General features: G+C 38.5%; 1 protein-coding gene across 3 annotated transcripts in view; it reads right to left on the reverse strand.

Moving 5' to 3' along the window:
• The window catches only part of CARMIL1 (capping protein regulator and myosin 1 linker 1), a 188666-nt gene that overhangs the window by 80349 nt on the left and 92178 nt on the right, over positions 1-16139 (reverse strand). For all 3 annotated transcript variants that reach the window (XM_041484813.1, XM_041484812.1, XM_041484810.1), the window contains exons 10-13: positions 13852-13940; positions 8661-8755; positions 4598-4684; positions 834-937 (exon numbers count right to left, since the gene is read on the reverse strand). In XM_041484813.1, coding sequence (XP_041340747.1) covers positions 834-937; positions 4598-4684; positions 8661-8755; positions 13852-13940 — 375 coding nt within the window. The remainder of the gene's footprint in view (positions 1-833; positions 938-4597; positions 4685-8660; positions 8756-13851; positions 13941-16139) is intronic.

Below are 16139 nucleotides of genomic sequence, written 5' to 3' on the forward strand. Positions count from 1 at the left end.
TGTCTGAAAAGGCTAGTTCTCTGAATATGCTGATTAAGCTGCAAGTAAGATTCGTGAAAAAGCCATAAAGTCATATCTGACTGCACTTTAAATGATGAGACTGATTGACCGTAGTTTTGCATCTCCTAGATGTTCAATACTTAGAATTCAAAACCTGACAGTTACATGCACGTAACTTTTGATGTGAAAGAGAAATGCAAATATAACAGTCAAAAAGTGAATATATACAAACTGAAAAGTAAATGGATTTCATTATGGAGGAAATAGAGCTCCACCTTCATGGCAATTGATAAACTGAACAAAAGAGTTTAAAAAATAATTACATTCTTCAAAGAATCATGGGTTCCAACAGCACACGTCAAGGAGGTGCACAAATTTATTTATAGAAACAAAAATATTGAAAAACAGAAATTAATTATTTACAAATCAAAAGAAATCATTTCCGTCCAACCTTCCAAGGAAAAATCTGTGATACTCTTATCATTAAAAAGATGATGAGAGCTTTTTAATTGCATTTTGTCACTTTCAAACAAACTCAAAGAGAATAGTAAGTCCACTGAAAAAAGTGGTATCCTTGCACTTTTCTCATGTATCAGCAGAAGCCAAAGACTAAAGGCATGAACTAAAATTATGTGGATTTTTTTTTTAGTTGTGTGGGGCAGTTCTCTGAGTTTATACCAAGGAGCAGAAATAAAACTGTGATTTTCTATCCCTACTAAAACTGTACAGAAGTAAAGCCCAAAAAGGACCTAAACCAAAAGGATTTTGCCTTTCTCTCAACCGTGAATTAACACACGCATTCATTATCTCCCCGGTGAGAGGAAAGCGCTTACTGAGAGATCATCTCCGCGGAGCGCGTTCCCTGAGAGGTCGAGATAGATGAGCGTGCTGGCGATCAGCGAGTTGGCACTCAGTGACTGGGAAAGGCTGTTCACCCCTGCCAAAAGAGAGGTCACAACTCAGCTGAGCCAGCTCCACACAAAACTGGCCCAGAGCCTGCAAGCGCACAATTTCAGTGAACACAGACACGCACAAATGTTTAATGACCTCCAGTTGCCATCACTGTACTGCAGCTGAGGAATACAGATCACCAGGCAGATATGAGACCTTTCCCTGGCACAGCATGCCCAATTCCACCTGGCCCACGCTCTCCCAACTTCCCTGATGGAGCCACAGTGTGTTATCCATCCCAGATCCAGGATGTAGCCAGATCCATTTTCAAACAGATTTTAAAAACACAGTTTATTCCATAATGTTAAGACAGTGTCTTCCTACAAACAATTATATTTAGATAAAACTATCTGTGGAAGTAGATGTAAGCATCTGTGGAAGACCAAGTACATTAACAATTATAATTGCTGGAACCTCAAAAGCAACTGAGACCTAGAAATTAAAAATATTTCAGTTCATGTATTTGCCTGTAATTTCATAAAAATAGTTAATTGAAAGTACCAAGAGATGCATAAAGACTCTCAGTTGCTTATCAGAACACACATTTTTCACATTAAAATTAAAAAGCTCACATAAGGAACAAACCAATCAGGACTTTATTCCATTGATACTTTTCAGCTTTTCAAAATACAAATTAGGACATGGCTATTTCTGATTCCTTCAAATCTAACTTTCATCTGAGGGCTCTGCAGCTTATCATCAACTTACCAATTTATTGTAGATGGTCTTTGCTGCCTTTCAAGCACTACATGCATGTGCTTCTTACATGTATAAGCATCACTGTGTCCTTTAGTTGATGCAGCAGTTTTTTTCCAAGTGCCTGGCCAAAGCTATACAGAAGGCAAGTGATCTACTACACAACATTCAGTGATTTCTCACAGGTGGTCAGTGAAATTGGATGGGCATTCAATGGATGAAACACATCCAGTCTTCACTTAAAAACTTATGAAACAATTTGCCAGCAAGGATGCGGAAGAAACAGATAGCAAGCTACTGAAGACAAAAATACCTATGTCAATGCTTTAATTTTCTGAGCTTTCAAATATTAAGAAAGTCTCCCATATTAGTAGTATGGCTCCTGGTTTCAGGAGGCTTTTGAAACTGGAGAGTACCAAAGCACAGCAACACCTTTGTCAAGTCTCAAATCATATCTGCTTAGTGCCATTTTTCTTTTCACTTGAGATGGTGTTGTTGAATGAACACCCTGTTGCTAAAGGTAAACTGCAAACTAATACTTTTTGAAATTTTCAAAGATCTCAAAGTTCAGTTTAAATATTTGACGTTACAACTTCAGATTCACTTTAGTGAGCCTTCTCAACAACGTTTGCAAGCAACACCAAGGAGAAGGAGCAAATGCAATTTTGTCCTGGTTGCTCGATGGTACCTAGTTATCAGCTGGGGTTCCAGCTGGGTTCAACTACCAGCAATTCAGCATGTACAACCAAGAACCAATTCTGGGAATTCAGAAACAGTATCTGAGTTTGAGGGAGAAGAGGAGCTATCAAACTTCATAATATTGCTGCTTGTTTCATGCTTAAAAAGGGCCAAGTGCTCAAAATCAGCCACATCAGTGAAGGCAAACAATGTGAATGAGGGATTTTTCTAATTTGCCTCTGGCTTGGACTCAGAAAAGCAAGCATTATCTTTGAATGAGTATACTAGAATTTTCCATTTAACCAGAATCTTCGAATCAATAAATTTATGTTTGAACTTCACACTACCTCATGCTATACTCTAACAGTAATCTCACTTTCATTTGCAGACAATGTTTTATGCTCTTTTACCACTCTCAGGAGGCTTAGACTCTTAATAGCTCTCAGGAATTTCGAGATACAATATTTGAAGAAAGATCAGCTGGGAAGTTGCCACCTGAACTCCACCTGTCAATCTTGGAAACTTATCTCAAACAGAAAGCACTTTTAAAATAAGGTCAAAACCTGTGAAGTTTTGATCTGAATTTACGAAAAGCTTAAATTAAAAAAAAAAAAAAAAAGAAAAAAAAAAAGAAAAAAAAAAGAAAAAAAACGTTGGAGGAAAAAAATTCATATACTTTGGAGTCTACTGAATCCAAGATCCAGGGACTGTTTTAGACTTTCTCCACAGAAAGTATTCCAAGTTCAAAAATAGCCTCCCAAGTTAAAACCAAATCATTACTGTTTTCTTAGGTCAGAGAGGAACTGACAGCTTTGTAGCAGCCTGATTTGCTTCAGGTCCTGAGGGTTGTAAGAACTCCCATTTTAAGACATGGCATATACTCTTTTTAAGAAATACTGAGGAGCTTCCATGGGACAACATTAATGGTAACATGTTAATCTGAAGGTCATCAGTATTAGACATACTGGAAGATATTTTCAGTTTTTGCTTAAAGATCATCTTTAAAAGGGATGTTAAAACCTTCAGATTCTTTTAATAACCCCAGAATTCACTTTCACTGACAAGAGATGTGTGGGTGAACTTCATCAAGCTGGCATTTATTCTTTATGAAGAAGGAAATGTTGTTAGAATGTTCTCTAGACTCAAACTTCACAATCACTTGCTGAAATAATTCAGCTCACATGAAGAAAAGTAGAGAATGAATGAACATACCAGAACTGCATAAATTTCTGTTAAATTCACCAGTATCTTATTTCAAGAGTACATGTTACATTAGTCAAGATTCTTAACCAACTCTCACCAAAAATTGAGTTAGCAGTAGAAAACAACAACCCCAGAGTTTAATATAAGTATTTTTAGTGAAAATCATTATTGAATAAATTCACGTTAGGATTTACTGTTTACTTAAGCATAATAAGAGCCATAGGCACTCATAATAACAAAAAGTCCTTTATCCCACCCATATTGCCCCAGGTCAATCCTTGAAGCTAAGGAGAATACAGTATCTGCACTTCACTGAGCAATTATAAACAGGATAAAAGGGCATGGTTTTTATCTGTTATCAACTGATGTCCTTCATACTGTTAACTCAGTTCATCTTTTCCAGGTCATCAAATCTACAAAAAAGCACCACTAATGTCAGTGTGGTTTTTCTATTTTTAACATCCATTACCTATACAGGAGACCCTGGTTTGTGCCATCTGTGTAAGAGGTCACTGCTCCTATTATTTGTAAAACAAAAATGTAAAAAATCCTCAAATCTTCTGGCTTCTGTTTCACTGCTGTGATCGCTTTTAAAATATAAAACCATTTCAATTACAATACCAAGTCAGAAATTTGTAAATTATAAAACAAAGAAGTCTTTAGTCAGAGCAAGTCACTCACCAACTACTGTCACAATGCTTGATTTCATAAAATAACTGTGTACAAAACATTTAGAAATTTCCCTACACATTTTTGCTTCAGACATTTTTCTGAAGTGGATATGAAACATATCTCTCATGTCAATCCTAATTTCAGTCTTCCTTTAATACAGGTTCAAACTTAACCCTTAGAGAAGCGAGTCTGAGTTTATCAAAGTGCTGGAGAGCACTCAGAACCCAGCCCAGGGCTCAGCAACCCAGAACTGCAAAAAAAGCAGCTGCAGTGCTGAGAAAATACATGTAAATAATTAATAAAATTCATCATTTTATAATATGTTAAGAAAACGTATTTTCTGTATGTAAGTCTGAAAGTTTTAGAAGAGAAAAAGAGGCATATTTATAAAACCTACCTTTAGGTGACAAGGAGGTTTTAGATAAATTTAAATGCTTCAGTCCCTTTGGAAGTTTGGCAAACTGGATGCTCAAAGATGACACACCTGTTGGGGGAGCAAAGACAAAACATGTTTTCAGATGAGGTCTGTGACCTCAGGTTTTGCCAGTGAATCTCAGCAGGGGCAAACTGCACCAGTGACACTTGAAGAGGAACTGCACTCAGGGTGCAGATGGGCTCTGTCATTTCATGAACCTTTTACTGATGTAATCAAGATCCCTGCTTTGCCAACCACTGAACAGATAGGAAACTTTGTTTTTAACCATCAGTAATCTTCCCTAATTAGTTTAAAAACTTTATAATACACACACACTTTTGGGAAGGAGTCAAAGTGAAGCTATTACAAGCAGTCAGCACTTGGAAAATCTGGAAGTTTTATGTTTCGGAAAAAAAACTAAATTAAAAAATCTAAGCATGAACTAAAACCCAACAACGCTGTCTCACACAAAACTTCAAACTATTTATATTTTCTTTTAAAAGGAAGGGCTGTCAAGGCAAGAAAGGCACCCACATTAGCTAACATCACCCTCTTTTTCTGAAGCAAACCCTAAGAACCTGAAACCTTTCCCAAGTCATAGTGACCACTTAATTCCCTTACAGCAGCCAGGACACAGGCTTGGAAATGCCACAAGTGCTTGCAATCCTAAACAATAAAAACCTATTAAGATGCTGAGACTGGACTACCTCAGCACAAATTCAACAAAAGAAGAAAACCATAAGAAGGTACTTTTCATTAAAGCCTTTACACAGTGCGTCCAAGTTCCCCACTCCACAAATTTAATGCTCCATTTTAAGCAAAAGATTGAAATTTGATTAAGAGGGCACATGCTAAATAACAATGCAACTAAGCTGTGAAATATTTATTAGAGGAATAAATCAACATAGAAATTCCAGGCTTAACCTGAGGTGTAAAATACCGTTGTCTACAGCAATTCCTTTGGAGAGAAAAGGGCACAGAGAAAGAGGGTAAAACCTTTTACTTGCTTGAAAACATAGTAAATTAAAAAGCTGATACCCTTTCCACATACACAGACATGAAACAGTCTGTGAAACTGTAGGTCACATACCTATGTTTACTCTGATTTGATTCTGTCTTACTTATCATTCATAATGAAGGAGCCAGCCACCTTGCAGATACTGTGGTAGGTTCTTTTTAATGCTCTCTGTAAAAGCATTGAGTGCAACACCCATGCAGCTCAAAACAATACACACTTTTTAATTTATATTGCTGAAGCATTAGACCCATGAGACCTTGGAATCATTTATTGTAAAGCACAGTGGTAACCATATACCTTCACCAATTTTCAGCAAGAATGAGTCAAGTCATACTAACAGGATTTTCTTCCCTAGCTCTATAAGGACAATCACTATCACTAATGTAATTTTTGCTGTTCAGCATTCTAACCAAGACATGAAGCAGATAGTTTTACCTCTCCATTTTTGTATTTAGCTAACAATCAGCAGACTAATTATCATTCTAGCCAAGCTGAACAATTTTCACATCTTACTAGAACAGGGGTTAAGCTATATTTATAAGATACAGGAATCAAGTGCAGAAAAGAAAAACTGCTTCTGGTTACTCTGGTCCTTGAACACCCTTTAGGTCACTCATTTTTGCTAATGGCATAACAGAGATAAGAGTTCACATGCCAGAAATGGAGTTAGCTGCATCCAGGCACACAGTTTGGAATTTGAGTACTACTAGGCTTCAGTATGTTTGTTTTGCATTATTTTTAACAAAATACGAGATTAAATACTGATCCTAGTAGAGCCAAAAGCAAAACCGCCACCACTTCAGTGTGGCTAGATTTTTACAGACAAGATTGATAGCAAAATTTCCAGGTGTTAGTCTCACAAATATTGACAGTACCATAAAGGACAGCCAAACACAAATTAAGAGACTGGTCTCAGTTAAAAAGTCACTGCATATAAATACTGCACTGTATTTGAACTGAAGACAGGTCCTATGCTTTAGGTAAACTAAAACCACTTCCCATGCTGTTGGAATACAGACAGTTGCATTAGTATGTAATAATAGCATGCCTTCAGTTATTGGTACTCAGCAATATATAACAGCTTACTGCATGTTTGTGTTCATACAGGGTCCAATATGTTCTTCTCCAGAAAACAAACAACTCTGTGGTTTCCCTTATAACTGCAAAATAATCTAGTTCCAGTTCCTGCAAGTGATTTTTCAAAAGGTATTTTCCAAAATCCATCTGTTTATATTAATCTCCACTTTAATTTGTGAAATCCTTCCTACCGCTCCAGTTTACCAAAGTCAAATCCACCTTGCACCCAGGGAATCTTCTTGAACTGACAAGTTGCAGTATTTGCACATTACAATTATAATTAATTTCTAAGTACTCTATAACCTATCTCACTCTAATGAAAAGGTCAAATCTTAATTGCATATTTGATAGGAGAGGTTGAGATAATGAAAAAACCCTACTAATTTCTCCAAGTTGTAGTTCCTGCATTCCATTTTTGTTTTATATGTGGACACTGCTGAATGGCTTGAATCTATAGGTTTGTTGCAAAGAAAGTGCCCCATGGATATGCTTAAAAAACGAAAAAAAGATCCCCTTCACTGTAGAGTACCCAACGTTCAGTCAATTGTTTTGCTTCCAGGATAAAAATGAGTTCCTTAGGAAAAAAAAAAAAAAACCTTTCAAATAACACAACCTAAATATACTTCTTCAAAAGCAGAATCAACAATGTAGCAGACTTTTTTCCACCTTACAACAGAAATTTCTGTAAAATGCAGAAGGCCTGCGGCACATTGTAACAATAAAATTCTTCAGTGAAGCACTGGCTTTCATGTGATGAGAATTCTTAACGAGGACAAGCAATAATCAGCAGGCAAGATGTAATCAGAAGAGTTAAAGCAATTCATATGAACAATTTCAAATAAAAAACTACTCAGAACAGGTTAAAAACAAAAACATTATCATACTTGCTTCTAGTCAAAAGAACAGTGATACAGATATAGAAAGGGAAAAAAGGAAAAAAACCCCTTCCCAGCTATTTTTCTCCTCACTGAGCAAGAAAGAAGGGGCACCTAAAAAATTCTGTGCTAACAACATTCTGAGTCCATCAGGTTGTAATTAGAATGAACAGCTTTCCTATTTTGAATCATGACAGCAAAGAGAATAGAAAATTTCCCCCAAACAAACCAAACAAAACAATAAAAGGTTCACTGTGTAAAATTCATATTTTTCTTCTGGCCCAACAGGAGCACAAGATAGTCTGATCCCAGAACACTGTGTGCCTGAAATGCATTAAGTGAAGCAAATGGAAATCTCACATGGGCAGCGCTGAAGGGTCAACTCCAGACTGAAAGAATGTAACCTTATTTTAAAAATAAATGCCTCTTGGGTGAAAAAAGAGTAGACAAGGGAGAGGAATGACTTGATATGTACTGAAATCATGCCTAAGGGTGCCTAGTCTGAGAAAAGCTGAGCTGTTCAGCTTGATTTTCCATCTTGTGGAGTCAACAGCATTTTGCTCCATAGGAATGCCAGTTATGCCAGTATTATTGAACATCACCAAGACCTCACAACAGGGCAAGGCCACCACAGAGCTGAGAAAAAGGGGTAATTTTCATACTGAAAAGAAATATGGCATTACAGCTGAAATAAAAACACAAAACCATCAGAAAAATGCAATCCAAGACACAAAGCTGCCTTGTGCTTCATCTTTCAGCTGACTACACTGCTTTGAAAAATGCACACCTCTTAAAAACTAGAGGGGTTCTTTTTACCATCTAGTCCTAAACAATCACTATGTTCTATCTTCCTTTAAAATCCTGGGTTAGTTTAAAACATTTAAATATTTCTCAACACACCAATGGATACGCGTAAGTCAAAAAGAAGGGCAATTCTCAGTCATTTGTGAACAACAGAAATTTACAGTAGCATTATGCACAAGACAATAACCTATTCTTCAGATCAAGCTGAATGGAGCAGCAACAATCCTCCTGTTATGTTTATAGAAATGGAAGAATGTAAATTTTACAGTACCTCTATCTTCAAGTGGATTGCTAGCAAGGTTGATCGTATGGAGTCCTGAGTTGGGATTATGGGCGAGGGCACTGGCTAGTTTCTGTGCAAAATCCCTGCAACAAAAAAAAGAGAGGGAGAAGGAATCCTGTTATCTCCTCTGCCAACAGCACATACAAAGGCTTAAAAGCATCAAGGGATTACTAGATACAAGTGGCCTTTGCTAGTGCAGAGCACTAACTGATTCCTCATGGTTCTAAACAATGCTTATCTACTAATTTGCTATCTTTCATGGGGAGTTACTTCGTTATTTATTCATTCTGTGACCTAAGAGACTGAAGAGTATACAATCAAAGCCTATAGTGCCTTTCACAGAGATCTGAAGGTATAAAACAGGAGTTACACAGAATAACTCAAAACTTCACCACATCTTCCACCTCTCTGCACGCCACAGGATTTGGAGATTCACATCAACTTGCACACCATCCCCTCCTCCTTCACTCACAAGCCATCCTGCTCACTTGCAGCAGCTTTCTGCCAATAGTCACTCAAACAGATGGGCTTTGCAGCATATCCAGAAGTATTTCTAACCTAATAAAACAGCAGGAATAGCTCTCTCAAAGAGCAGCAGCACACTGATGAGCTGTCCTTTGCTTCTTTTTACAGTGAGAAGCATCAAAGGGCATGACTGGCTGATCACAGTCTCAGCAATGGATCCAGAAGAGATGCAGAGTATCAGCTCTGTAATGCTGACAACAGCCAGGCCAGGCAGCACAGAGAGCTTTGAAGCAACTTTAACCAACTATGGCAGGTAGATGTAGTAGCATGACCTCTGCTCCAAAGCCACATTAGAGGCAAGGGAGCACTGCCCCACCTGAAAGTGCTTGGCTGCAGCTGGACTGCCACCACCCACAGCACTAAGCTGAAAGCTAGCTTGGGTTTTGTTGCACACCACACTGTCACACTCTGGTGGAGACACATTCCTTGCATGAAATCAGAAGGCTGGTGTCTTATCAGCTCTAAGACAAATCCTCAAACCTGTTCTCGTACCTGCAGAGAAGTTATGATGTGATAAGGGACTAGACCTACTGTGGACTTTTAATAAAGTGAGGTTGTAACCTCAGTGTTCTTACTTCACTTAAGTGAGACACCAAGAAAGCAAAACGATATCTTTAAACTCCTTCTTTCTGTCTTGAAATACTTTATTTCTCCTCCTGTAGGCCAGTGATGGAGAACTACCAAAATGCTAATTAACACTGCCCTCTTTCCTTGGAACAGATCCTGCCTACCACCAAACTCTGTGTTGAGAACCACAGTGGAGGCAGCATCCTCTTCTAGTATTTGGAAAAGAAAGGGGAATGAACAGCAATGGCCTCAATAGCTTTTGGTTATCTGAAGTTGCAAAGTTTATTGGAGTACGGGGATGCTCCAGGGAAGTTTAGTTACTTTGAAACCCTATGTCCTTCTGGGGCTAGAACTGGTTCCAGCACTGCAGATGCAAGATGAAGGGCTGCCTTTAGGAAAAACATATTCTCTTCCTAAAATACAAGCAGCATGTGAATACAAACACTCAACAAAAAGAACTTCTGGATTTGAAACCTTGCCACCTGACAGGCCCCAGGGTCTCCTGCTTTGTTACCAGCTGCTGTTGCAGAAGACTACAGATCTCCTGTAGGTCCTCAGTGACATTTGCCAACACTCTGGAAATCTTCCAACATTTTAAATGGTGCTAGATGCCTGCCCTTAGGCATCTGAATCAAGCTCCTTATGTCCAGCCAAGAAAAATGAGGTTTTGAATTAAAAAGCAACAAACCCTTTCCTCCTGAGGAGTTTCCTCCTCTTCCTTTATCCCTAACAGATTCTTGTCATTACAATACTTTGCCTATACCTCCAGGCTTGTTTACGAACTCTGCTTCAGCTTTTGCCAACAATATAGGCAGGATTACCAGAGTGTTTTGGACAACTAGAGTGTGTGTGAACTACTCAGCAAAGGCACAGCAAAGCAACTTCCACCAGAAAGCACTGGATTATCTATATTGGGCTCACAGGGCTCCAAGGCTCATTTTGGAAAAAATAATACAACAAATAACGCACTCCCTGTGCAGCCTCTGCCATAAACAGAGGCACCCTGGCTCTGCTCATGGGGGAACATCTCTTCTCCTCCTTTGTTCACTATTTGTTTCAAGTCATAAAGGGAACATCTCCTCCTTTGTTCACTATTTGTTTCAAGTCATAAAATTTGTTACTTCCTTTGGCTGCACACTTAGGAACAGAGCATGTGGTGTAAGTCTGAAACTTTCTATAAAGCATTGAGCTTGCTCTGTATGCATTACACAGCCAAGCTTGGCTGAAACAGGCTTATTCAGACTTGGAGGTAAAGCCCCAAAAAGATTCAATTTAACTATACACATGACAGACTAAAGATATTTCATCAAGGGAAATAATACTACCAATCTCAGACAAACAAAACTACCAATCTCAGACAAACAAACACTACAATTCCTTGAGGTCGGTCTAGAACATCCCTGAAACAGAAAATCATCCCTGAAATAGAAAAGAAGAGAATGTGTGGGAGGAAGCAACACTGTTAGGTCTAAGGACAGTGTAGATAAGACTCTACATGACTGTCAAAGGCCCTCTAGGCCCTCAGAGGCCAGCAACAGGCACTTCTGTTGCTCCCCATGTGGCAGCTGGCCACTCCCTGTGGAACAGGGCTGCACAGGACAGTGTGAAAGGAGGCAAGGACAGTCTGCCTGCCAGCTTTCAGAGAGCATGGAAGTTCAACAAATAAACCACTTGCACCAGCTCCTGCAAACAGGCCTTTGCAGACTGAGAAGTCTGTCCTGCAGTTCCATGAAAATCACAGAATATCCTGAGCTGGAAGGAACTCCCAAGAATTGAGTCCAACTCCTGGCCCTGCACAGGACACCCCAACAACCCCAACATGTGCTTGAAATTGTTGTCCAGATGCTCCCTGAGCTCTGGCAGGGTTGGGGCCATGACCAGTGCCCTGGGGAGCCTGTTTCAGCACCCAACCACCCTCTGGACGAAGAACCTTTTCCTAATATCCAAGTCCTTGGATAGCATCTCCAACAGTGCAGGCCAAAGGCAGCTCCCACCATACACAGCCTGTGCCTGTCAGACCAAGCTTCAAAGCCTGGTGGACACCAAAGCCCAGCCTAATCAACAGGCTGAGCTCCCCACTCAGAAATCAGTACTTTGGTTATCACATACTGTCTCATTCCTCTAAAATAACTCAGAAATTAACACTCTTTTCAAGCTCATTTTTTTGGGCCAGCCTGAATTACTCTGCTCTCCCTGAAGTCTGGAAATCACGTATGTTAATTAAAACACTTACCCAACCATTAGTGATTGCTATATGCACTGAAGCCTTCCAATGCTATCTAAACTGCATCCTTTATGCGTAGTTAAAGCAATAGCAATGGGAATAAAATTTCCAAGAGCATCTAAACTGGAAAGCACAAATCTTAAAATCTTATCAGGCAGGGACTTTAATTTGACATCCTGTTTTTCCCAACAGGAAGTTCACACTTCCCTAGTTCTGGGTCTTTCTTACTGCTACTGCACAGCAGTTTGCTGTTTCATCATTTCGGAGGATGACAAGTGTTTATGAGGCTGTGGCCCAAACCAAATCACAGAAATGAGTGGCTGGAGATAGAAAAGAACAGAGTTATCTTAAACTGACTCTGCTGCAGGAAAAAATATGCTCTTGCAGCTGCTCAGGTTATTTTTTACAGCTTTACTCTTGGTAGCTCTTGCTTAACCCTGGTTTGGCATTCTATCACAGCTCATTAAAAATGACTGGTCTGTAAGCCACAGGAAGGAAGATAGCCAGCAACAACAGGATCTCCTAGCAAACAGATATGAAAAATGGCAAAACTGACAAATGCATCCTTGGCAAAAACAGATAGTGTTGATCAGAACAGATACACACCGAGGCACAATGCCAAACACTCTGCATGTAGATGGAAACGTGAAAACCAAAGTCACACATTGATTATCTGTCAGGTCCTATTAAAACTGAAAGCAGTTAATCCAACTGTGATAAATTAAGGTAGGCAATGTGCAAAGGTATTCATCATATCCTTTAATATTAATGATTAACACTAGATTTCATGGCACATACTGGAAGAAAATGGAGATTAAAACCAGGGGCTTATGTTTGAATGACAGCTATTAAAGGCAGTGCACTAGTGATCAGAAAGTTCCGTATTATTCCAAACTCAACCTCAAATTTTTTGTGTCATGTAGGCAATTTTCTTTTACAGGCATTTCAATGCAAAGTGCACTTTAAAAAGGAGAAAAAGACTCCAACAATGGAAGAGGAGATAATGTAAGGCACACCAAATATCTCCCCTGTGCTCATTTCCCTTTATTTGTAATTCTGCATAGTATTCTGCTTCTCCCACCTTTACACTGCTTTTTTAATTTTAAAAACAAATTCATTAGCTCTAAAGTTTATCTTGTCTATGTTGTCTTGGACCTACCCTAACATTAAAACAAGCACTACAAGTATAAACTAGCACGGCTGGAAGTAACTTGAACTTTGCTTCTATTTCCTGTGAAGGGGGAAAAAAAGCAAACACCTAGTAACTACATCTTACTGTGTTTAAAACATATGCAAGGATTTAATTATACAGCTTATTTTATTGTATCTTCTTTCTAAGTCCATGGCAAGCCATTAAACTTACTGATCTACTTTCTTCAAAAGAGTTGTTAATGTAGAAGTCCTGTTATATTTGAGCAGACAGCAACCCACATTAAGATAACATCAGCTCATTTGGAAATGAAACAACAACGTGTTATGCAAGATGGCAGAGTATGCTTTTTTTAACAAAACCTAAACAACTGTTTTTTAAATTATAAAAAGGTGCTGATACTTCTATTGGACCCATATTTGGGAGAGGACCAGTAAGAGGCAGTTTAAGGTTTATGCTCTCTTTCAATCACTTTGCTCCTCTTAGCCTAACTCTACAGGCAGAATCCTAAAAAACACCAGTTTAACACCAGGGTTTCCTGGACATACACACCCTCTGGAAAACCTGATAAAAAGCTTGAGACTAGGGGCTCCTCAGAACTAGGCAGACATTGAGCACAGCTTTTTTAATGCTTATTCTGGTTAACATACACCACACATCCCTTTTAGTGGGAGTAAGCACATCTAAAGCAACATTGTGAAGGAATTACTTACGTTCTAAGCCCAGCATTCTCTAATACCAGCTCTTCCAAGCGACTGGACCTACTCACCACTCGCAGTATCTGCTCACAGAGATCAGTGGACTGCCACAGAAAAGACAGAACAGAGTTAAAGAACACAAACACACAACAGACAGTTATCAAGTTAAGCTGTACATCGTAATGGGATCCAGGCCACAGCCATCTTCTTGTTATACATAAATAGGAAGTAAAAATACCAGAAACATTCAAGAGAGTGAACAGAAGACTTCTGGAAAAGACTTAAGAGAAGCAGGAGGCAGACTAAAAGCAAGTTACTAATGAACCAGGCTGCCTACCCAAAAGAGGCAGAATTTTTATAATGACAGTGAAAACAACATAAATCATATGGTTCAGGAAAAACTCTCACTCAATTTTAAAAGAAATCTTATTCATATGCATGCTACTCCTGCAGAAAAAAGTGGTAACTAGTGCAAAGGAGAATAAAGCCTGACTAGGAATGACAACTAAACACAAAAAAATATGTCAGAAGGCAAACAAACAAAAAAAAAAAATCCCAAAAAAACCTCAGGAGAAAAAGTACCCTAGCTAGAGAGGTCCTCCAAAGACTCCCAAGGACTAGTGGTTAAGGGCCAGTATATTTGAGTATGAATTCTTGCAGCCTATGCAGTAGCAAATCCCATCTCATGTTCTTACTGTGGTTGAATTCTAGAAATTGCATGGATATTTGCAAGTGCCATGAACAAAACATGACAACAAAAGAGTTTGTTTGCTCTGCTCATTCAGCTAGAGAGATACAACCATAATCATTCAAAATCCATGCAATGAACTCTGTACCTCATCACCTTTTATGAGAAACTTTTATTTGGTTTCTGGATTTGACTTTTCTTTTTCCCCCCACAGCTCACACTAACCAGCATTCATGTGATATCCAAAGCTGAATTTCAGTCATCAGCATGAAGTGCTGAAACTATTCTGTTACCTGCTTTTAAAGACAACAATGTGACATTCATACCCGGGGTATCTTTGTCTCTAAGGACCGTCTGACATTTTCTAGTTTGTATATTTTTCAGGGTTTGGGGTTTTTTTACCTTTAAGCTAATTGAATGTCCAAAAAAAAATATATCTGCTCTAAACAAAATAAATCTCCTCTGCCACACATGTAAAATCTTATTAATCCTTTATACAGTAAAGGTTGACAATTTTTGGTGAAGACTGTCTACTCAGCCATCTTCCCAATACTTTCTTTACCATCCATGTTTTAATAATTCAGAATATTATCACAATCTTTCTACAGGACTGTGACTGCAAGTGGAAAGTTTCATGCCTGTACTGTAAAACCACTGTGGGTGCTGTGTATCAAACACAATGTCAGAGTGGGACTCGTGAAACAATGCACTCGATGGCCTCTGGGTATGTCTGACCTCATAGTGACCCTTGGCAGTCATGCCATTCTTATGGCATGGATTTACTGTCCAACAATCTACATTTTCCTAATTTTTGACTTAAAAACTGAATGTGTGGAAGGTAAGAGGTTGGGTTTTTTTAAGTAACTGATGCATCTTCTAGACTGACTATGTTTATTTGTTTTCCACAGGAAAGCTGCTAAGAAAAAACCCTGAAATATTCACATAAATATATCTTAGATAGATAACAGGGCCAGATTTAGTTCTAAGCAAACTACACCAGCCAGTCTTCTAACTAAGCAAACTACCTCATTTCACTGAAGCAGAAACTGATTAATTGCATTGTACCTTTTAACAATGTTGATTTTAACAGCAAACTACAACAGCACTAAAAATACCACCACCTTCATTCCATGCATAACTTTGAGAGAGATCTCCCAGCAGGAAAGAAGATTTTTGCCTACTCTTTTGCCAAGAATCACATAAGCTCCTACTGAATTTTCATTGGAAATGATAGCTTAGGAATATAATGAGAGCTTTACAGATCAATAAAATGGTGTCAATTTAAACAAGAGGAAATTTAACATTAATTTTTAAAGATAAAAGCTTCTGGAGGCAAGCATGAAAGCAATTTCTCAGGCAAACCACTAACTCCACCTGTGACTATAAACTTTAGGAAAAATAGCATATTTTGATATGTTTAAATTGTCACTGAATTACTGCTTTTCTTGGCCCTTTTTTCAGTAGTCCAACTTGTTTAGACATGCCCTCCTTTTTTTTTTAGCAATGAAAACTGATACGGAAAAATACCGGTGCCACACATCAGTGTTTTGGAAAACTGGAGAGAAAATCATCAAGTTGCAATGAAAATTACACAGAAAAAAAAAAGTGCTTCATG

Source organism: Pyrgilauda ruficollis, unplaced genomic scaffold (genome assembly GCF_017590135.1).
Source record: "Pyrgilauda ruficollis isolate IOZ18807 unplaced genomic scaffold, ASM1759013v1 scaffold68, whole genome shotgun sequence".
NCBI classification, from domain to species: domain Eukaryota; kingdom Metazoa; phylum Chordata; class Aves; order Passeriformes; family Passeridae; genus Pyrgilauda; species Pyrgilauda ruficollis.